Here is a 21,662-nt window from a genome sequence, read left to right on the forward strand (position 1 = left end):
TCACACGGCTTTTCTGCACGAGTCATGTTAAATAAGACAGTAGTCCACACACAGTTTGATTTATTTATTATTCTTGACCATACTGAACAGCAAAAGCAACTTTCCTTTGTAGAGTGTTTGACTGTAAACATATTCTGAAGTGATATTCCTCAAAAACCCTTCATGGATTTACTGAATACTGAGTCTCTTCCATCCATCTAAAGAGCACTTCCTTAATGTTTTGGTTGTTGGATTATAGAAGCTACTTATATGCTCTTGAAACTGTAGCTTAAATTATATAAAAAAGTGCACTACTTAAAATTAAAATAAAACTGTAAACCTGTGCTTTTTAGATGAACTAAAAGGACTCGGTACTTTACAAGACACCTGAATTATCTCTCTGTGGGAAACTGAAAACAAGCAGCAGTTATTTTCAGATGAATATAGGTATATATATATCTCTTATTATGCATGTGTATTTTCTTGAAATTCAGTCGAACTGCAGACGTGTTAGTCAAGTGAACCCTGTGCAGGGTAAAGTACATTAGCACATTAGATAATCCACCTTAACTAACAACATGGGACATTTTATTGAAAGAAAAACAACAAAACAAAATAAAAACACACCTGGCAAAAGGGATGTCCAGTATGAAAATGTTAGAAAAGCCTAGTCCTACATAAGCTGAATGATAAACACAACAATACTGTCATGTAAGAAAAGCAGACGAGCGTGTATTGCATTAAGCGTTTCAATGCATATTCACTAAGCTGTCATGTGCTGCCTTTCTCCATGTTTCAAGGCATATCACTGGTAAAAAGAAATCTTGACAGAGCAAAGGAATGACAAGGCTACAAGCAACTTCTTGTGCCGATTTTGGTTCTGAAGTTATGAAAAAGAAACATACACTTGGCAGTTTTTATGCAATTACAACAAAGCAGAATATAAATATACCCATGTTTGGCTTAGTGACAAAAACAAACATGCATATCAAAAACCCATCATGCTTAATTCAAAGCCCCCCAAGACTATACAGGTTCAATATAAAGTTTGGTGGTCTAAAAGTATCAAATTATGGGCAGAGAAATGATCTCACTCCTCGTTATGAACTATTTTGGATACACTAAAGTTGTTTAGTTTCTTTTAAACACACCTGATCCTCAGCTTTTGGTCCCTTCTGTGCTCAAGTATTGAACACTACACTGAGATGGGGCACTGACTATTTGGCTCGCGATGTCTTTGTGGGTACAAGAAATAAAGATGGTGGGTCTGACTTATGTCCACTGATTTAAGGTGACAATACCTCAAGATCCCAACACACCGAGTAAGACAATATGCACTGAAATAAAAACAGCTACTCTCCATTAAAGTAACTTTCAGCTGTTCAGAACTGTTTTCCGTGATACACTGACACACAGAAAGGTTTTTGTCCCATTTTCTGCACATGTGGGATGTGGCTTCAAAAGATGGCTTTCTGTAATGGGGATGTGGCTTCTGAGCTTGCTGGTCAGCGTGGATGCTAAAACAAAAGAGCCAACAATGCCAATGGGATCTGCACCATGGCTGTTTCAGACTAACAAGGACTAAAATAACACAGTGCACCTTCACTTTGTTTGTCTCAACACATTTTAAACTCTATCACACATTTAGACAATACCCATAACTCACTCACACACACACCCACACACACACACTTCATTCTTTCACTGATCAACAAGGGCTGTATACTCAAGATACAGGTATATATGTCTTTCCGAAAACCCTGTTGTGCCACTTATTGAGTGCAAAATCCCAGGTGTTCTGCGAGTCTGGTGTCAGTTTGAAGATTCTCACTTTGCTACGGTGCCTCTTTCCTCCCCAAAGCAACCGACTGGGATCAGAGAGAGCACAATGGCGGAGACAACACATTTGGAGGGGAGGGAGGGTATAGTCGGTGGTGTGTATTTAGCAGAAGTGGCGGTTTTAGATTTGGTCACTGTTAGATTGGGCAAGTCACATGCACTGCTGATCTGTGCTCCACCTGTCCCTGCTCAGTAAAGCCGCTTCTCGTAACTGTGGAGGGGAAGAAATATTGCAGAAGGATCAGTGTTATTTCTAGTATAAGACTATTTTTAAACGTATCTTTCAGTCGGTAAAGTGAATAAGGAAAATGCTAATATACTTTTTGCTGCATCTTAAACTATACAGCAAGTTTGTTTTCAGTTGCAGCATTTGCTATGAGCATCAGCTTAGCACGGAACAGAAAGTACAGTAATACTAGAGCCAGGCTGTTTCTCAACAGTGGAGTGATGAAATCCTCTATGACAGTCAACAAATGGCAGATGACATACAGCTTCCTTTTAAAAAGGAGTTTGTTTCTTTGCAAAGAGGAACAAACAAATCTAATACTGCAGTTTGGTAACAACAAGGGTAATGATTGACCTTTAAACACCACTTTTATAAAGGTCAAGTAAAATTTGTCTAACTGTGGACATTTAGACACTACAGATTCCATGCTCTGCTTGATTTTGTACTTACGAGTGGAGTCCATGAACCCCTCCCTCCACCTGTGCAGACATGGTCCGCTTTTCAAACTTCAGCTCTCCAGAGTACATCATGGAACTGGGAAATAAAACAGAACCATTGTGAAATGCAGTACATGTACAAGTCAGCATCTGTATTGTAATCAGTGATCCACACAACACATGCTACCCACCGGAGGACAGATAGACTCTTTGCACCGATGTCCTGACAACCATGTTGGATACCAGCTATCAGGTATGGTGCAAACTTATGGATGGAGCCCTTATCTTGGACTGAGCCGGACACACCCTGGGCTACCTTCACCTTGTCGCCCTCACTGTGGACACGGCATCACCCAATTAATATTCATCCAACATGCTCACAATAGAATAGCTTTTGTGACCTTCAATATACCTAAAGTAGCGTTTCTGGCTGCTGGTGCTCTTCTCCATTGCATCCAGGGAGCCCATACCACGATACTTTTTCAGCCTCACACCGTCTGAGAAAAAGTACTCTCCTGGAGCCTCAGTGGTTGCTGCTAGCAATGAGCCCATCATAACTGGAGTGGGAGAGAGAAAGGGATCATCTGGGTTACTGTACGGCATATATGAAGAAATAAAGCCAGAACATCTCTTCTGCATTAGTAAGCACACGGTCTGCAAAAATAAATTCTTGTTTGTGCTACTACTCTCGGACACTGTAGTGGGCGCTGTAGCACATAGCGTGCTGTTATCTCTAAAAAAGTTATTTTATTATTGGTGTGCGTTTGGGTCAGTGACCAATAAGTCCATCATAGCCCTTAGATAAGACATTTACAGTGTTACAAGAGTCTATGTGTCAGTTTTTGAAATCTCACCAGTCGATGCTCCGAGTGACAGAGCCTTCACCACATGGCCCACCGTCTGAATGCCACCATCTGCAATCACTGGCACACCGAAACGCCTGGCGTACTCCGCTACCTTGTACACTGAGGTCCCCTGGGGCCGCCCACATGCCATGACTAGGAGGTAGAACACTTTTTAATATGACTGCCGGGAAAGAATATTACACAACATACTCGAAACAGAAACTGGGACAAACACAAAACCAGCTGCCAGAATAAAAAGCATCTATTTCACACACAGATATTTTAAGTTCGTGTCCTTTTGCTGCAACACATCTCTTCTGTTCTTGTTAGTGAACGTGACCCAGTCTGAGCATGGGAGCCTGGTCCCCATGGCAACCCAGAATGGGGCCTTGGCAGATCACCATGACAACTAGGAGCGGTCTCAGGGTATTTGTTACCACTGGTAACTAATAGTCTTTCCTCCTTACTGTAGCTCATAACTTGATTAAGAATAGGTACAGCAGGGATGACAGAGCTGAAATTATAATTACTGATAACTTCTAATTACTCAGCTGATTTCTATTTGTTCTTCCAGCACTTTAACAATGAGAAAAGAGAAACTGGTACTGTATAACAGGGCTGAGTACCTTCCTGGGTGATGCAGATTGAGCCACAGCCCATGCCCACTCGTAGAGCATCCACACCAGCATCGATCAGATTCTTGGCCTGAGCTGCTGTAACCACTGTAGATGAAGAGAAGGAAAAAGAATAGTCTGAAAATGCTAATAATCCTATTTTGTTAATATTCACAGAACTGTTCCAAAAATCAAAGTCACTTTAATCTAACCAGCACCTAAATTAAACATTTATAACAGAGCAGCAACACCAATATACTGTACATGCGGCGATACCTTTGTCAACAAACTCACCGTTTCCTCCCACCACTTGCAAGTCTGAATACTTCTGTTTTATATAATTTATCATGTTGATTTGATACACTGAGTTGCCTTGTGACGAGTCCTAGAAGGCAAAAACAATTATAATTAATGCACAATGATACTAGTCAGTAACGTGCAGCAGTCTTGATTGTGGGGGTGCAATGATTCACCAAATACATAGTTTGGTGCAGACCTTGACCTTTAAGCCAAGGTTGACTAAATGTCATGTTTTGGGGGTTGGTAGATTTTGAAACACAGATGTGTCACTGTTTCTGTCCAGGTTTCAGAACTGTTACACCCTTATCCTGCTCATTTACATCCTGTAAACACAATAGAAGAGGCTGGCACCTGAGATTAATCTCCAAATTTAAGTACATAAAGCCTCGACTCAAGCCTCTATTAAGTTTGTTTGAGCCATCCTTCCCACAGTTTTCTCACACAAGACTGAAAGACTGGCACCACCAGACAACCGTAATTAAATCATCAAAAACACCCACCAGCACTACAACATCCACTCCAGCCTGCACTAACAGGTCCAGCCTGTATTTGTCGTCCTCCCTGGTGCCGATGGCCGCGCCGCACAGCAGCTGTTTGCGCGAGTCTTTGGAGGCGAGCGGGTAGTCCCTGTTCTTCTTCAGATCTGTTCTGGCGATGATGGCCACCAGCTCATCGTTATCGTTTACAATGGGAAGCTTGCCTTGTTACGGGGAAAATGAAAACAGCTCATTGAGTTACTGAAATGAAAGACAACTAGAAAAAGCTGCTTTGATGCATAAATTTGAATTCACCTTTTTTACTGCGCTGCAGAATATCATTAGCCTCTTTCAGTGTAACACCAGCAGGAGCAACAACCAACTCCTCCCTTTTAGTCATAGCCTAGAATATCACCAGCACAATTTTAGTATAATAAGCAAACAACACAGAAACAAACATTTCTTAGGAAAAAAAAACATAAAAATACACACCTCCTCCAGAGGTTTGTCATGGTCTTTCTCTGAAAGAAAGTCAATATCTCTGGAGGTGATGATGCCCACCAATTTGCTTCCCATTTTGCCTGTCTCTGTGACAGGAATACCAGAGAAGCCGTGTCTTACTTTGGCCTCAAACACATCCCCAACTGTGTGGCGCGGACTCATCACAACTGGGTCTGTGATAAAACCTTGCTCAAACCTCTGGAAACCAAGAGAAACCAAAGCAAACATTACTATCATTATTGTATTTTCTCTTATTAGTGCAAAGCAGCAGAGCAAAAACCAAACACCACATGCCACACATAGGACGTTAATAATAGACAGTGATATACAAACACAACAAAACATTAATAAAATAAGTAACAAAACACACACACACAACATAGAAAGAAGACAATTACCAGATCCTACATAGGGACAAAATGGGAAATTAATTGAAGTAATGACAGCAAGACATAAATAGTATAGTATTGATTATCTTGCTACAACTATATATAATATATGAAGGAAAGTCTTCCGTTACCTTAACCTTGCGAACCTCGTTGGCTTGAAATTCTGGTGTGCAGTTGTGGTGAATGATGCCAATGCCTCCCATTAACTACCAAAATCAAAATGAATGACATGAATGATATGTAGACATTTGAATTATTATAGTTAACGGGAAAATCTGACATTTGATCAGTTTTGAGAAGGCGTTATCTTACCGCCATTGCGATTGCCATTGCTGATTCTGTCACAGTGTCCATGGGGGAGGAGATGAGAGGGGTCTTCAGTGTGATCTTCCTGGTCAATGCTGATGTCAGGTCCTGAGAGACAAGAAGATGCAAGTGTTTTCTGTATATCTGTCATTTATCACATGCTCCACCAGGGGGCAGACTGAACCAGGAGACATACAGGCAGCCCTCTACTGTCCTGTCTTAAAGTGATTAATGCCTTTAAATCTCTTTCAATGACATTGAAGGACATAACCTCATGACAGAAGGGTAATTTAAGCAGACATTTAAAACACACGGGCTCCTCGTGAATTCCAGCTTTCACTTGTCATTACGGGTAAATCTCTGATTAGACGTTTAACACATACATAAAATTCACGTCCTCTAATGTCCTTCCTCTCAGGGACAGAAACCTGACACCGTCTGGAAAATGAAAATGAGCCACGCTACAGCCAAACTCAACTTTAACTTCTTGCCGATTCCCACGGTCAGCACCATCCTCTTATCTTCGGCTGATAGTGTAAAAAATACACACACAATACTGACATTCCTTGCACATGGGAAAAGCAGCTAATGAGATCTATGTTCAAGTTTTTACTCATCTTATCTGTGACAGACGTAAACTATGAAAGCTGCTCACTATTTTTCTCAGGGGTTTGCGGTGAAGGTGCAAGAAATCACCACTTCTCCATTTAAGGAGCATAACTGCACTAACCTGCTAAATTCAACTAAGAGTTGGGAGGGCATCAAGAATGTGACACCCACCCAAATAATTTGCCACAGCCGCTATGTGCACACGTGGTCCTTCTTCCAGTTTCCAACACCTTTCCTAGAGCACTCAACCCTCAAAGCACATTATACATTTTAATCTGTTCCACTAAGGCACTGTTTAGACATGAACTACTCTATTCAAAGTTGTGCTTTAAGCCAAATGTTGAAGCATTTTTGTTATTCAAGCTTGAACTGGCTCACTATCCGGTGAAAAAGTAGGGCAGACCGAGACACTGTGGCGACGCCAAACCATGACAACACAGCCGGGCCGACAAGCATCTGACACATTAAAGTGAGCTCTCCTTAACGCAGAGGGAAAGAGGGAGACATTAAGAGATATCAATTAGATTAAAACCCTCTGAGATGGACAATGCAGATGAGAGGGATTTCATCTAAAGCCTGGAGATTAACTCCACCGTCATCTGCTGAGAGAGGTGGATGAGCAGCCCAACAGACACAAATGTAAACACGAGGCTGAGGAGGCAGCCAGAGAGTGACCACACCGGGTGAAAATAGCAGGAGAGAGAGGAAATGGTGCAGACAGCTCTAAAAGGACAAAAACAACACTATTTTTGTAAGTGCTTCAATTATGAAAATGCTGCTGAGGTCTGGAGCTGTGAGATTTATTGAAAAGGAAAAAAAGAGACTGTAATAAAGCTGATGGTTTAGGAAGGGGCTCTGCCAAGAGTGGTTTGTCTGCTGACGCTGGCAATACGGCCATTACCGTCACCATCATCTGGAGTGGGTGTGGAGGAATGTGAAGAAATAATTGGCTTAGCCCTAACAAATACCAAGTAGTACTTCTTGTGACTGTCTTAGCAGACCTTAGGTGGACTTCTGGACACTCAACGACACCCTGCACTCATATTCATACTCACCACTTCATCTGAGGTAAAGTCGATGAAGCCAGGTAAAATCAGGAAGTCACTGTAAGACATAAACAAAATGCAAAATAAGAGGGCTAATGCCTGCAGCGTAGCAACACTGTGAGGTTTAAAACATCCTTACTTTATTTAAAAAAAATGCCAGAACAGAAACACAGATGTGGACGTGTCAGATTTAAGCAAAACTAACACAGCAAGGTTTAAACATCTGACAGTCTAGGCCTCATTAAATGTGCTACTTTCTTCCCAGGATTAACTGAATCACTCACTACTTTTTTCACAACAGTGCGGTTTAGAGCTTGCACCCTATTATTAGATACTCTTAAGTCCCGTCATGATTCCCAGAATACTGCCAAGTGGCAAAGTGGCAGACACTGAGTGTAGCTGGGTGCGTCCTGTACAGAAAGCTACAGCTGACCTCTTTCAGTTCTTGGCGTGTGTACACACAGTGAGAGAGGTAGAGCAAGATGAGTTGGGGAGACGGCGCTAGACACAGGAATGGTGTGTTTGTTTTTCAGACAAAGTCTGTATGTATTTTGTGGGTTTGGGGGAGGATTGAGAGTTCAGACGGGGAAGATGGAGGAATAAAGGCAGCTGTGTATGCCATGTGGATGTTGTAGGAAAACTGGAGCAGGCACAAACAGGGTGAGAGTAGGTGAAACAGAAAGAGAGCAGCACAGATGGACATAAGTGAGTCTAAGAGTTAAAAATAAGTGACAATCCATTTACAGGTCACTCATCTTATCTGCTCTAGTGTGGGTGGAGAAAAACAAAATGTAAGGTTTGAAATAGCTGCACTGGTTGAGACACTGCAAGGGAGGAGTCCTGTTTGTTTCCCTTCACTTTTAGAGCCCAAACCCACAAAAAAAGTCTACATACTGACAAGAAGGAAGTCCAGCACACATCTGTTAGCATTTAGCAGGAGCCACAAAACCACAGCTGCAGCACACAGCCTGTGCCTACTGACTCTGGGTCAGTGTTACACAAGAGCTCTTTATGTTGGCTTTGAACTCTAGACAAAACACTGGCTTGGTGATGCATTGGTATGGTTATGATTTGAATCTTAAAACATAGACAAATGCAGGATGCTAAGTGGGAGGGTTTCATACTACAACCAAAGGCCACAACTGGTTTTCACCTGCCTGTTAAGACATCTGCTTGAGGGCATATACAACACGATGTGCGCACCCAAAGAACAAAGAGTATCTAAAGGTTTTGCACCTAGAAGCGATGCTGAGTCACAATGCATGACATTTGCAGGTCTTACTACATAATTCTATTTAATTTGTGCAAAGAATTCCAATTAATTATTAGAATTAATTTAGCCACAGGTGCTTATTTGCTTCTGTTTGCTCTGTTGCAACAACAATCATAAAGCCAGTCTTACAACATACATTACTATGAATTATTATGAATTCAAGCATACCGGTGTGGATTCACCAAGTACCTCGCTCTCGAGGGTTCATAAGTTGAGTATTTGTGATCTGTGTACAGCTCTGGGGCTGTGTGGACTTGTACATTATGAGTGTAATGTTTAAATGAAATGAGGGCTTCGACTTGCTTCAGTGCCAACGATCCAGTGTTTACCCATAACAAACAGCCCGGGGCCTGTGTGAGAAAGTGGCACACGAAACACTTTTAAACCTGATTACAGGGAAATTTCCTCGTTGTGTTTTCTAACGTCTACTCACACAGACACAGTTTATTGTTATGTTTCAATGGGCACCTTTACTTTCAAGGTTATTTCAGCGGTGCAGACAGAAAGTAGATTTGAGTACGAGAACGTCTTCACTCAGGACATTGCACCTGGTTGTTGTGCAGGAAGCCGTTTGTCTCACAAAGCTCTTTGTGTCTTCCTGTGTTTGCCTCCAACTTTCTTTGGGTGTTTAGACTCATTTTAAAAAAGGAATGCACTGTAGGAGAGGAATGCAAACATCTGGGCAGATGTTTAAGTTATACAGAGATTAAAACAGACAACAACTAGCTTATAAAGACTGACACAGACAGTTTAATCCCTAAATAAACGCCACCCACCCCAATTCCTCCTGCAGTTCACATGATGTCAATTCAGACCATCATGTGCGTAACCCTTTCTTGGGTTGTGATGCAAATGATTACTGCTGGGAGAGGTTATTCAATCACACTCAAGCACCGTTACATTTTCTATTCAATTAGCTACAGCAGAGAAGTAGTAGCATGATGAAAGCAAAGAACTGGAGAATTTTCAGCTTCCTCCTTAAACTAAAATGTACTTTTACATTTTCAAAAATTAACTACTAAACTATGTATTACACACATTAGGTTAACTTATCTTCAGCATTGGCTGGAGTGGTTGTTAGAGTGTGTAGAAAAACAGTTTTAGAAGAGGAAAATGCAAGGTAAGAAGAAATGCACATGTGTACAGCGAGCACTACAATTAGCTGCATCAACCCTTTGCTCTGTATTTATGTGTATGAAAATAAAAAGGTGACCACATGTGTTAATAAAAGCATCATGAGCTGGTCTAGAGGAGAGTGAGGTTAGTGCTTGATTTGTATCTTTACCAAAGCAAAGTACTGGTAAGAAAGTGTATGAGATGTTCTGACATGCAAGCTGCGTCTTCACATGCCGTGTACTTTGCGGTTAGCTGAAGTTAATAATACAGTAACGTCCACTGGAGGCAAGCTTTATTCTCATGAATACGATCGGGAGGATCAACAAGCCCTCCTTATACCTTCTGTATTCATGCACTTTAAAAGACACTAGATTAAGATTGGGGTTTGTTTTGGTCACAGTAAAGTTGCTTTAGAAGGGACAGTGAATTAATCCTCTATTTAGAGAGACAGAGGTTTCTTAACAGCACAGTTTCAAAACGGTTTAAAGACGACTGTTTTACTCACTTGTAAGTCAACCCATCTCCTTTAGAGCATAGCTCTTCAGCCGTTTGACCGTCGCAGACAGCGAACTGTTGGTCAGATCTGCCGGTTCAAAATGTGTTGGCCATTACAAAGCACTGGTGCACTTCACCCACCATTACGCACAGGTGAGGCTTTAACATTAAGGACCTTATTTTAAAATAATTTCACTACTTTACTGAGATTTTCTGGAACCAAATCAAAGTCAGAGAGGCAGGAAAACTTACTTGTATGTAAGGCCGTTTCCGTCTGAGAAGAGCTGCTGAGCTGAGAGTCCATCATCAGGGACGTACCCTGTTCCACCACTGATTAAGTAATCCGCCATGCTGCCAAATGATAAGAAAAGGTAACTTCAATCAACAGTGCAGGCCAAGAATCAGACAAAGCTGTTTATCAGCAGGCTGTATAATGATGCTCTGCGAGATCCACTTTGCAGACAAGCTTTAGTGACCTTCTCATAGGAAGACATAACCATAGCAACATCAACATCCCCCTGCCAGCCTCAGGTCAGTGCGTCTGCGCAGCAGGTGCAAGATGCAACCGCTTCCTCAGCTTGCGACAGCAAAACCATTAATAGTCCGTTATGAGCCTTCAACCCTGCAAGCTCTTGCACTTGCACAGAGATCATGCACTGTAAATCCTACCGGGATGTTGTGCAAGAAGGGACACAGCGTGTGTTCTGTCTCTGCATCAACAACAGTAACTTGGTTTTGTTGTCAAATGATCATCTGGAAATAAACACGACATAAAATCGAAAGCCTGGGCTGCACAAGCTTTCGATCCTAACGAGTAAATGCTGAGGTAAAATGAATTCCTGAAATGCAGTATCATCAGTACACAGTACCCTCAAGTTGCATCGTGTCGACTTTGTCTGCTGGCCTGGTGACACACATTACAGCATGTTATCAGCTGCTAGCCAACATTAGCTGCATGCTCTGCGCCCACGTACTGGAACTGTGCTAGTGAAGGGTCAACACAGCATTCAAGCTGATTTAATCCATGTTATAAAATTACTCCATCAGTGTTGAAAATGCCATGCTAGGTGAACCACTGGGGTTTGAATCCAACGTGTTCACCTTAAATGCATTTTTGAGGAGCAGTGCAGGTGAACAACAAGTCAAAGTTGATATTTTACTAATGTGTGTAGAGTTATGAGTGTTTAAAGCATGCGGAATTAAATAGTGGTTGTTTTTATGTAATAAATCATCTATAATATGTTTCTGCTCAACATAGTTTGGTTATAAAAACAGATGCAGCACTATTTTAACAGAATTGGCAAGCGAGTTTGGTTCTGGAGCCAGTACCGCACACAGGTCGGGCTTCATGTCAACACCATGTACGAACAGGCAGCTGATATGATTATCTAGTATTTCCAGACATGCGAAATTGAGATGGGTTAAATACGACTGGCTAGGTTGATTTAAAAAACAGCTAACTTCTGGCATGAGCTGCGTCTACGTTTTCCCTGCAGACATGTGGGAGAAACCGTTAGCATGTAGCATTAGCAGGTGGTGCGTTCAGCTTCACCATAATAAAAAAAAAAGCTCCAGCGGCTTTAAACCAAGCTTTTACTAAACCATATAAGAAAAGGAGCTTTTTAAACAACGTAGCCTGTTTGCTAGAGTAAACCCACCCCATCTTTCCCTGCAGCTAGCAGCTTAAGCTAGCTGCCTTGTGGAGCTGATGCCCACGTTGACCAACAGAAAGCAACTTTTTTTTTTTTTTTTTTTAGCTGAGGACTCAAACGCATCAGGATGAAGGCGACGACACATGCGGCGATTTTAATTTACCTCGAAGAACAAAATGGATGAAGGGACAGGTCGTTGGCGGCTCCAAGATGTAAAAGTAGAAGTCGACTAGTCAGTAATGATTGCCTGTCGCTGCACACAGTGCGTGTTGCTGTTATGTACCAGCAGCAGCGTCACATCCTCTCTCCCTCCAGAGGCGTGTTCAACTCTGCATCCTGCTCACAGAGTTACTCTGAATACATCTGACTGCTTTAGTTACTTCTTGCAAAAGTGCAAAAGTTCATTATTAATAATAACCAAATGCAATAAAAACCAAATAAAACAAATGATGATGGATTAACCAAAGGTCATAATGTGCATGAGGTGGTTAACATCAGCTCCACTTTCAGCAGCTGTGCAGCTGCTTTTGTCTTTGAGCCCTATTTTCTACTTCTGTCATATTTTTAAAGTTGCAAAGTCAAACAGTCTAGTCTAGTCTAGTCTTTATGCTATGACCTTTACTCCCCCGTTAAAATGACTACATGTACCACAGGGATGTTGTCTGAAAATTGCTGAAATGCTGGTGGACTGGTTCATCAGAGCCGCCAGTCGTGCTCAGCCACATTTATTAATGTTTCCTTATTTCATGTTTGGTGGCTTAGAGGTGGAAAGTTGCTATCTTTACTGAGATGCTGTACATGGGTATAAAAAGGGGAAATAAGCCAGTGTAAATGTTAAACTTTCTCACCATCCTATCCTATCCTTGCATGGACACATGACTTTAACATGTGAAAGAGGAAATCACGCGGCGTATGGGTTTGATATTAACTACCTTCCCAGAGTCCAAACCTTCCTGCCTTAATGTTCTTAACTTAGACAAACAGCCTGTTGAATCTAAGCAGCACCATCTAAATTTTGGTCACATGTAAATCATCTGAACTTGATTAAGTTCACTGAGGAGCCAGCACCAACCACATTTATCCACATGATAACTGTAGCAAGAAGCATGCACAGACAAATTGTAGCTCCCTTATTTCTCATTGAACACAAAACTGTAATGCGGATAAACCCTCTCTCTCTCCCTCTGACTCGCTGCATTCAGTGTGTTGCAACACTTACATGTGTTTGTTGGTGAAACATAGTGAGTTTAACCAATATGAAATAAATTAGCTCTATTTTAGGCTACACTGAGACTACATGGACCACTGAGGAGAATGGAAAACTTAAAACACGTGTTATGTGTTACTATGAAAGCACATGCAATTATACAGAAGTGGTCATTTTAGTGGTAGTAGTTTATATGAATACTTTTAATTATCAGTACCCAAAAGTGCTTATGCATCATGCTCACAGGAGATACATCTGTCAGAAATTAGGCATTATGATTCAGAAATGGGGAGTTGCCACTAAAAAATGCAACACTTTCAACTTTGGCATGCAGCCATTTAGTGTGGCTCTAACGCAGCGTGCTTCATAGTCCTCCGTTATCCTCTAATAATATTAAGTAAGGTTTTCTAGTTATGTTTGCCAAGGTGACTCACAGAGGTCTGCTTTCCACTCTGTGTTTGTGTCAGCTTAAATGTGGGTCATTGCAGTTATGGGTCAGTGGTTCTTTTGTGCACAGTAGCTATTCTGAGCAGTTGATTCAGCCTTGTTTATCCTCCCTGCTCCCTGCTGCCCAGTCCTGCCTTGATAGGCCATCAAAGGATTTTTGGTGCCCACAAAGGAGAGCCGCATTAAAAATAGCACCTGATTACTTAAGATCTCTGTTGTGTTAGCATCAGTTCACAAACCAACAGTATTATCTGCAGAGAGTGCAAACAGCCTAAAAATCAAATGTGACATCTGAACCGAAGGATTTAACCTTAAGGGCATTTGCAAACTAATCTGAATACAAGTGTGTGTGAACATGGAGCCTTACCTGACCGCCTGAAGTTAATTTGCATGTTCAGCCTTGTAAAAACAGAGTCAGTGAAAGCATCACAGACAGAGAACTGAACCTTTTATGATCAATTTTAGTTTTGCTTTTGTGCTTATTTTCCTTCAGAACAACCACTGGTCTTATATAATATATAACAAGTATAACTCCAAAGAAACATACAGTTGCATTTGAGTTCTATCCTCTAGGTGTAGTTCCTAGCAACTCACCTCTCTGGGCCTAGACCAGCCTGCATGCGTGTGGCACTGTATCGCTGGGCTGCAGTTTCGTGTCCATGGCCGTGTGAGGTTTGTCGAAAATAACGTTCACCTTCCAGGGATGCAACATTGGTATGTGATGGCTGAGTGTCCCCTACAATTCTCCTATAATCCACCTGCTGGCTCTCCCTCATACCAGAGTGCTCAAAACCAAACGCCTCCATCATCTATCCAGGATCAGGGTCTGACTCTATCGTCTCTTTAGACCTTCAGCTGTTTAAACTGAAGTGAAGATATCCAAATGTCGTAGGTCACATTTAGGTAAAAGACCACAGACTAAATAGATCTTAAATTTATATGAAGTTCATAATCTAAGTATAATAAAAGTTAAAGAGTTACAATCTGCACAAAAAGCAAACTATTCAGTTGTGAACGTCTTATCTGAATCCCAGGGTCTGCTGCATCTGCCTTCCAGACTAGATATGATACCACATAAGTGTTCCCACAGAGGGAAAACCAGATATTTCAGACTGCTCCTTCTGTCCCTGTGCAGGATGCACCTGCCTACAAAAAGCCACCAGCCACATCTAGGCGTGTCAATAGAGAGGCGTCACCTAGGAGATTCTTCCACTGAGGGGGCGTCACCGTGGAAATGATGCCAACAGCAGAGCGTTGTTGTGAAATGGTTGTGCCGATGTCCTCGAGTTCTTGAGAGAATGTAATGAAAACAGAAAAGAGCCCAGCGAAGCCCTGTACTGTACTTTTACTTGAGATAAAGCATCGCCCTGAGCGGTTCTTTGCAAGCTGAATGGAGTCGGTGCTGCTATCCTGCTGAGTGCTCCATGAAGCCCTCTCTATGTCTTGCTGCCTCTCTCTGTATGAGTTAATCCTGCTTTCTATCAGTGGGACCACATCACTTTCACAAAGAGGATTTGAGCGTTAGAATGAACTGAGCTGTGCAAAGAGAGCAGCACGTTTTTACACAACAGACAGCACGACCATCACTGTGTTGGAGTGTTGTTTTTATTTGTCACAGCGGACCAACTACTTACAGTAGTCCTCAGCTACTCACACCAAGGACCATGATGTTGTTTTGCTTCTCATTCAGGCCTCACAAAAAAAGTGTCCTACTCATAGCTGAAGATGAGCTGAGTCTGTAGAAAACCAGCTCTGGTGTGACCAAGGATAAGTTTACACCTACAAGCTAACACAACATGTACTGTACGAACACCTTGTTGCTGCTGAGGGAAGCTTGCACCAGAGCGTCAGCGTCAGATCCATCCACTGTGTGTGAATTTCTGATTCAACAGAAAGGATTTCCCTCCACTCACACACATATAGTACACACTCTTCTCAAGGGGATCACCTCCAGGTGACAACTGTTTGTGACAGTTGGTGAGACGTTAAGTTGGAAAATCCTCTTAGCCTGTCTTCAGAGGTACTTGTAAGTTCCCCACTTACAAATCACATTCATCTCTCTAACACATGCTCCCAGAAACCCCTTTGCCCACACAATGAAGATGACAAACCTTTAAAATGGCTGTCGAGACTTTATATTGAGTCTTATGTTGGCATGTTGACCCCGCTGTCCACTCAGTGTAGATTCAGTTTGACCTTAAAGTCACACAGTCTGTGGCACTAAAGGGTTAGTGTCACATGCAGCAGAGACAAGAAAACTTCACTCAAACTTTTACATGTGCGCGTCTCGTTTAATTACATTTATCATAATGACTGTCATGTGCACAGTGTGAACACTCATTGACTGGCTGGGACAAATCAGAGTCATGAGATTTAACACAAGGGTAACCACTGCCAACAGAAGAGCACTCTTTGTGTGTGTGTGTGTATGTGTGTGTGTGTGTATGTGTGTGTGGTCAGATGATTTTACCTAGCTGGTGATTCAGCCTTGATTTGAAAAACCTGTGTGGTTATGAAAATCTATCCCAGGGCGCATGTTAGCGACCAAACAACAAGCAGCAGTCTGTACACTGCTGCACTTTCTGGAAGTCAAACATATAAAGAACAGTTAGTGTTATAAAGACATTTTTAACATTATTAGTTGTGACTGTGGATTTGTGCTATGAAAAAAGTCCATTATGGTATAGTAGAATATGCTAAAATATAATATAATACAATAAATGAGGTATTCTGAAGTGTCTGTGATCTGTTAAGTTTTCACTTTTATTCAAGTGTAGTGAAAAATCTAATCTCCAAACCTTAGGCCATGTGAGGCCATGTTCTGTTTTCATTATTGCCAAACACTGCCATCTAGTGGATGCAATGTGTTGTTGTGTTTTTATTACCTGAATCAGAGATTTCTTTGGTTCTAATGTTTTCTTAAAGTTTGTCACAGTTGTAAAAATAAAAAAGAGAGGTTTTAATCACCTCTACTGTTGCACAACACAAGTCAGAAGTCCCATGTGCTTCTTTTCCTTTGATAGCAGCTGTGGCTACTGTGCTAATTGTACCTTGTCCTAATTATTTGTTCATTCTGTTCTCATTTCCTCAATGTTAATGACCTGGCCACAAGTGGGAGGATTCTGAGGTAAATTACTAAACTGTTTCCTCCTATCCTCTGATTCACAGTCTTGTGCTTTCCCTGTTATCGTGTTTTAACTCGCTCTGCCAAACTTTCATCGGATCTGGAGTTGTAAAGTTAAAAGTAGTGCAGGCAGTAAAATGCGACACATAAGGATTTGATTTGTGTGTGTATGAGTAATGTGAACTTTTGGCTGCCAAGGGAGAAGAAATATCTGGCTGTCTGTGAAAAGTGCAGAGTATGATCTTCACATCCCACAATGAAAAAGCTGCTTATGCAACTTCCAGTGAATCATGGGATTTGCAATGCACAAAACTAATTATTTACAATGTCATATGCAACAGTTTTACCTAGCCTTAGTTAATATGTTAATGCTTCAGTAAAATCAATTCTTTGACTCCCTATTTACATAGCTAAGAAAGTGTAAAGTACAAAGTTAGGAAGTGCTGTTAAACACTCACAGTGAAAATGTCAAGTGATGGTTGTGACACTGCTTTTATCCTTCCAGTGATTTCAAGTGTCTACCCTGGAGTTTCCTCAGAAACTGTGCCAAGCCTCAGAGGAAGTGAAATCATAAATGAGACAGCTATTTTGATGTTCGTGGGGGATTTTCAAGATTCAAAGTGTTTGGTCTAGTTAGCTCACATTGGAAATTCCTAGATGTCTATTCTCCTGACATAAGGCTACATGCCTAACAAGTTTACACAGTGTGGATATTGATAGCAGCATGTGGAGCTGGTCCATCAAGATAAGCATGAAAGTGAGTGTGTCTGTGGTGAAAATGAGAGAACACCCTCGATGTTCATTGTTCATTTAGTGAGAACATATATCTATTGCTCAACACCTTCACTACTTCACATACCTTAGGTCATTGTCATCACCAGATACCAAATGAGGAAGTGAAGCAATGTTTTAAATAAGATCCACACTTTTAATCTTCTCTGTGGGACATAAACCAGTTGAAAAAGTTCTTATTGTCCTTTTCTCCCCCTGCGATAACATGACTACGATCACAGTCTAGACATTATCATACTAATGGTGCAGACAGCTCACAATACGAACACTCACATAATGTTCTGTGGGAGTTTTGCTTTGTAAGCCGTTGTCTGACTGCGAAGACTTTGACGACTCCCTGACTTCTTCCCTGGTCAGAACCTGATGCCTGTACTCCCCCCTTATTACAAAACACTGACAGGTCTGGAGATGTGGGTGTGTTATGCCAGTTGGGGCTTATACAGACTTGAGCCTATGCCTTCAGACGGGTTGTAGAGGTTTGGTAAGCTTAGTAACTGAAATGGCATTTAACCAGACCGCTGCAATTAATCAGACGTCATGCAACTTCCTCTGGTGCTGCAAAAGAGTTTATACAGCCTTTTTTTCATTTGCTACATGCAGAAGTCGTCCCCAAGACCTGTTTATTTGTACAACTATTGGAGTTCCCCTTTAACTTTTAATCTAACGCTGTTGAACATTCGCTTGTGACTCAATTCCTGTGAAACTAAATTTCCTTAGTGTGTAGATGTTTGATGTAGATGCAAAATGCAAAACACTGAGATAACGATGATAAACATACTAAACTGATGCATTTCTAATCTACAATTTAAAAACATGCAAAGTTATGTTTATTTTAAATACAAGAAATTTTAACTAGACTTTTTAAAGGCAGAAAGGTAAATAAAATGTGCTTTTTATGGAAATATAAGATATGGGCTGCAGCCCCTTACAGGAAAAAACAACTGAACCTATATGAATCAACAATCTATAAAAAGGCTCAGCTCACTGGTGTAAAATAAGATAATGACTGACATTAATCAAAGTCTCTGATAGTCATACAACAACGTTTTATTGACTCAGACCGTGTAAAAGTGATCAGACTAAAATCTCGCTGGAAATCCCTGAACTCTCTAAAGACAATCTACTCTTTGCAGACAGGAAACGACTGTTTTCTTCTGATGTGATGTCACAGTTACGCACATTAAAACACTCCTTGAACAGCAGCTCTTACAGCTGCGGACACACATCACACATCGTCTGAGCGACCTGAACAGAGCAGGATGAGGAGTTTCTCACAGAAGCAGAAACTGAAACTGCTGAGCGAATAAATACCGTCGGAGATCTCCGAGTGTGCCTCAAAGTTGCAGTTTGTTTCTGGAAATCGGAAACAAAGAAACAAGGGAACAAGTCTGCGGGAGCAAAGCCTCTGGTGAGTTGAACCAGCGGTCTTGTGCCATAACTATTCACTGCGCTGTGGTCTGGTGGTTTGTCGTCTCTGCGGACATGTGCGCTCTCTGCTACCTTCAGATTCAGGTTTTCCAAGTCGTGCTTTCGATCCCAACACGAACATCAACACATTTTTCAAAAGCAGATCGTGGAGAACACGTTTGCAAGAGCAACACGAGCAGCGGAGGCGTTCAGTGCCTGTTGTTTTAGACGAGCAGGGAACATGGAGTGCGACGCGCTGTGCGTCCACATGTTTTTACAAAAACATACGATGCTTTTAAAAGCATGCATCATTTTCATACAAAGATATTTAATGTGATCGACTTCACAGCGATTTGATGTCAAAATGAAAATATTATGCGTCAAGATAGGTCCGTTGTAGACTGCTCATCCATGTAAATTGTATTTTTCCAATGGCGTGTAAATGCACCACTAGCCAGCACTTTGTTCTTCCTGTTGTGGTGGTCTGGCTCTGAGTTTTTCCACAAACCAAATCATTTCCTGAAATGCACTACAGTTAACTCTCTGTCTACAATGATCCAAAATAAAATCCATTAACGGATGTGTTTTCTCCTGCAGCTGACTCTTTCTGGGAGCCATGGTGGCAGCAGTTCTGAAGCTGTATTTCATTGGCACTGCACTGACTGTTCTTGCGGTCATCTATGGACTAGTGGACTCCTTCGGTGGATTGATGTATGTCCAGAACCATGATTATATACTGGAACTGGACCATCACACACAGGGAGAGCTCTCATCAAGTAGCCGCCAGAGACGATCGTCTGTGGCTAAGAACATTGGCTCGTGATGGACCCATTTACACACAGGTCCACTGGATGGACATGCTGGACACTGTGGCTATGGATCAAGAGACTGTGACTCTAATTACTGGTCATAATAACTGTACCATTTCCATTGCTGAGCCCTTGTAATGTTGAACTTGTTGGATGTTTTGTGCACTAAAGCTCAGCACCACAGTGTGTGTGAGCATGTTTATGGATTCATAATCCCATGGCATGTGTTTGTTCTGCTGTCTAACACTGTAGCAGCTGGAAAATATGGATCTGACAACAGCACTACTGAACAATCATTTGCACTAAAAAGTAAACGTTTTGTCTTTTGCAAAGCTGGGATGTGTATTTCTATTTTTGTAAGTATTTGTTTCAATAAACAAACTTTAATTCAAGTATGTTAGTTGCTACAGCAGAAAGAAGCCAAATGCTGTTCCTTCGAATTTTCTTTAAAATTTAATTAAACTGTTGAGCAGCTAGTGAATAATTAAAGGATCCAAACCAACTGGTTCCAACATGATCCATACACATAATAAAACAACTAACTATTACACATGTTAAGCAACTGAAAGTTTCGTCCTTTTCAAATACCTGGTAGCACGACATGTACCGTCAGGACTTGTGTGTCCTGGTGAATCAATACAAAGGTAAAACGCTCCAAGGTTAATGTTTAATTAAACTTAAGTATCAGCATTTTTATCCAACTTGGATCTTTGTCAGGTTGCGATAGATGAAAATCTTTTCCAAAAAATAATGAATCATGAATTGATGAACAATAAATCAAATTAGTGTAGTGTAAAAGTGAAGTGCAAGGAAACTCTTACTGAAAAATAGTGTGTACTGCCTGTAGTCCATACTGCTGCTGTGAATCACCATTGGTACCGAGTGAACGACTAATATCATTAATCTAAGCAGAGAAACTTCTAAAAACAATGTTGTTAAAATGCAACATACAAAATAAATAAATGCTTCCAAAAGCAAGAGAAAAAAAGGCAAATAGATGAACCAAATACAGATTTTTTAGGCCCAATTTTGAGCCGACTGGTTTTACAAGGTAGTTGTTTGTTAGTGGGCTGAGGAGCTCTTGTGCCCTCCTATGGCCACAAACTACACAGTAGTCAGTGACTCATCGTTCTGCGATATGGTCTTCTTTTGTTCCTTTGGTGAACGCTGTGAGCTTCCAAAACAAACAATCAATGGAGCTTTAAAATGTTCATGTCCATGACAGCTTTCAAGATTTATGTAACCTATAAATAGCTTTGCCTTGTTACAGCTGCTCTGTGTCAAAAGCAAGGAAAGAACAACAGACACAAAACTTAGGAAAGAAGCAGTGAGGACAGAATGATGACAAATATAATGATTATGATGAGGGTCACAAGTTGTTTGGGAGGATGCGATGAAGCAATAACAGTTCTGTTCCTCTTCTCACTTACAGAGGGGAGGAGGAGTTGTACAGTTTAATGGCCACTGGGAGAAATAATGGCTGTTCAGCCAGCACACTGTGTAGAGGGTGGGAGGTATTGTCCAGTTTAGACAGCATCCCCTTTGAGCTCCAGGCCCAAAAAAGAGCCAGGCCTCCAGACCACCAGGAAACCACAGACTGCAGAATGTGCCGCAGACATTCAAAGACACAATCCTCCACTCTTTAACCTGTAGAGTGCTGTTGACTTAGTTATTTATTGCCCAATAGACTCCCAGGTAGAACCCAAAGTAGATATACGTCTCTGTCCTCAGTCTTCCCCATGCTTCAGTAGTAAAAGACTTTACTTTAAAGCT

At 41.4% G+C, this 21,662-nt stretch overlaps 1 protein-coding gene across 5 annotated transcripts; it reads right to left on the reverse strand.

The window, feature by feature from the left end:
• Window positions 1–49: 49 nt before the first annotated feature.
• impdh1b (IMP (inosine 5'-monophosphate) dehydrogenase 1b) lies at window positions 50–14,616 on the reverse strand. Of its 5 annotated transcripts, none has more exons than XM_026362554.1 (17): window positions 14,352–14,616; window positions 10,704–10,802; window positions 10,462–10,539; window positions 7,577–7,625; window positions 5,919–6,020; window positions 5,738–5,812; window positions 5,616–5,621; window positions 5,209–5,415; window positions 5,032–5,119; window positions 4,741–4,940; window positions 4,235–4,325; window positions 3,953–4,048; window positions 3,336–3,479; window positions 2,894–3,038; window positions 2,673–2,816; window positions 2,495–2,578; window positions 50–2,029 (listed from the first exon to the last, which is right to left on the reverse strand). In XM_026362554.1, exons 1-17 carry the CDS (start codon window positions 14,564–14,566, stop codon window positions 2,008–2,010), a joined length of 1,845 nt encoding a protein of 614 aa, XP_026218339.1. In that variant the 5' UTR covers window positions 14,567–14,616; the 3' UTR covers window positions 50–2,007. The 5 variants fall into 5 exon arrangements, with proteins under 5 accessions (XP_026218339.1, XP_026218342.1, XP_026218340.1 ...); XM_026362557.1 differs by lacking the exon at window positions 14,352–14,616 and adding an exon at window positions 12,267–12,391; XM_026362555.1 differs by lacking the exon at window positions 5,616–5,621 and having other exon boundaries at window positions 14,352–14,613.
• Window positions 14,617–21,662: the final 7,046 nt, after the last annotated feature.

This window comes from Anabas testudineus, chromosome 23 (genome assembly GCF_900324465.2).
Source record: "Anabas testudineus chromosome 23, fAnaTes1.2, whole genome shotgun sequence".
Lineage (NCBI taxonomy): Eukaryota > Metazoa > Chordata > Actinopteri > Anabantiformes > Anabantidae > Anabas > Anabas testudineus.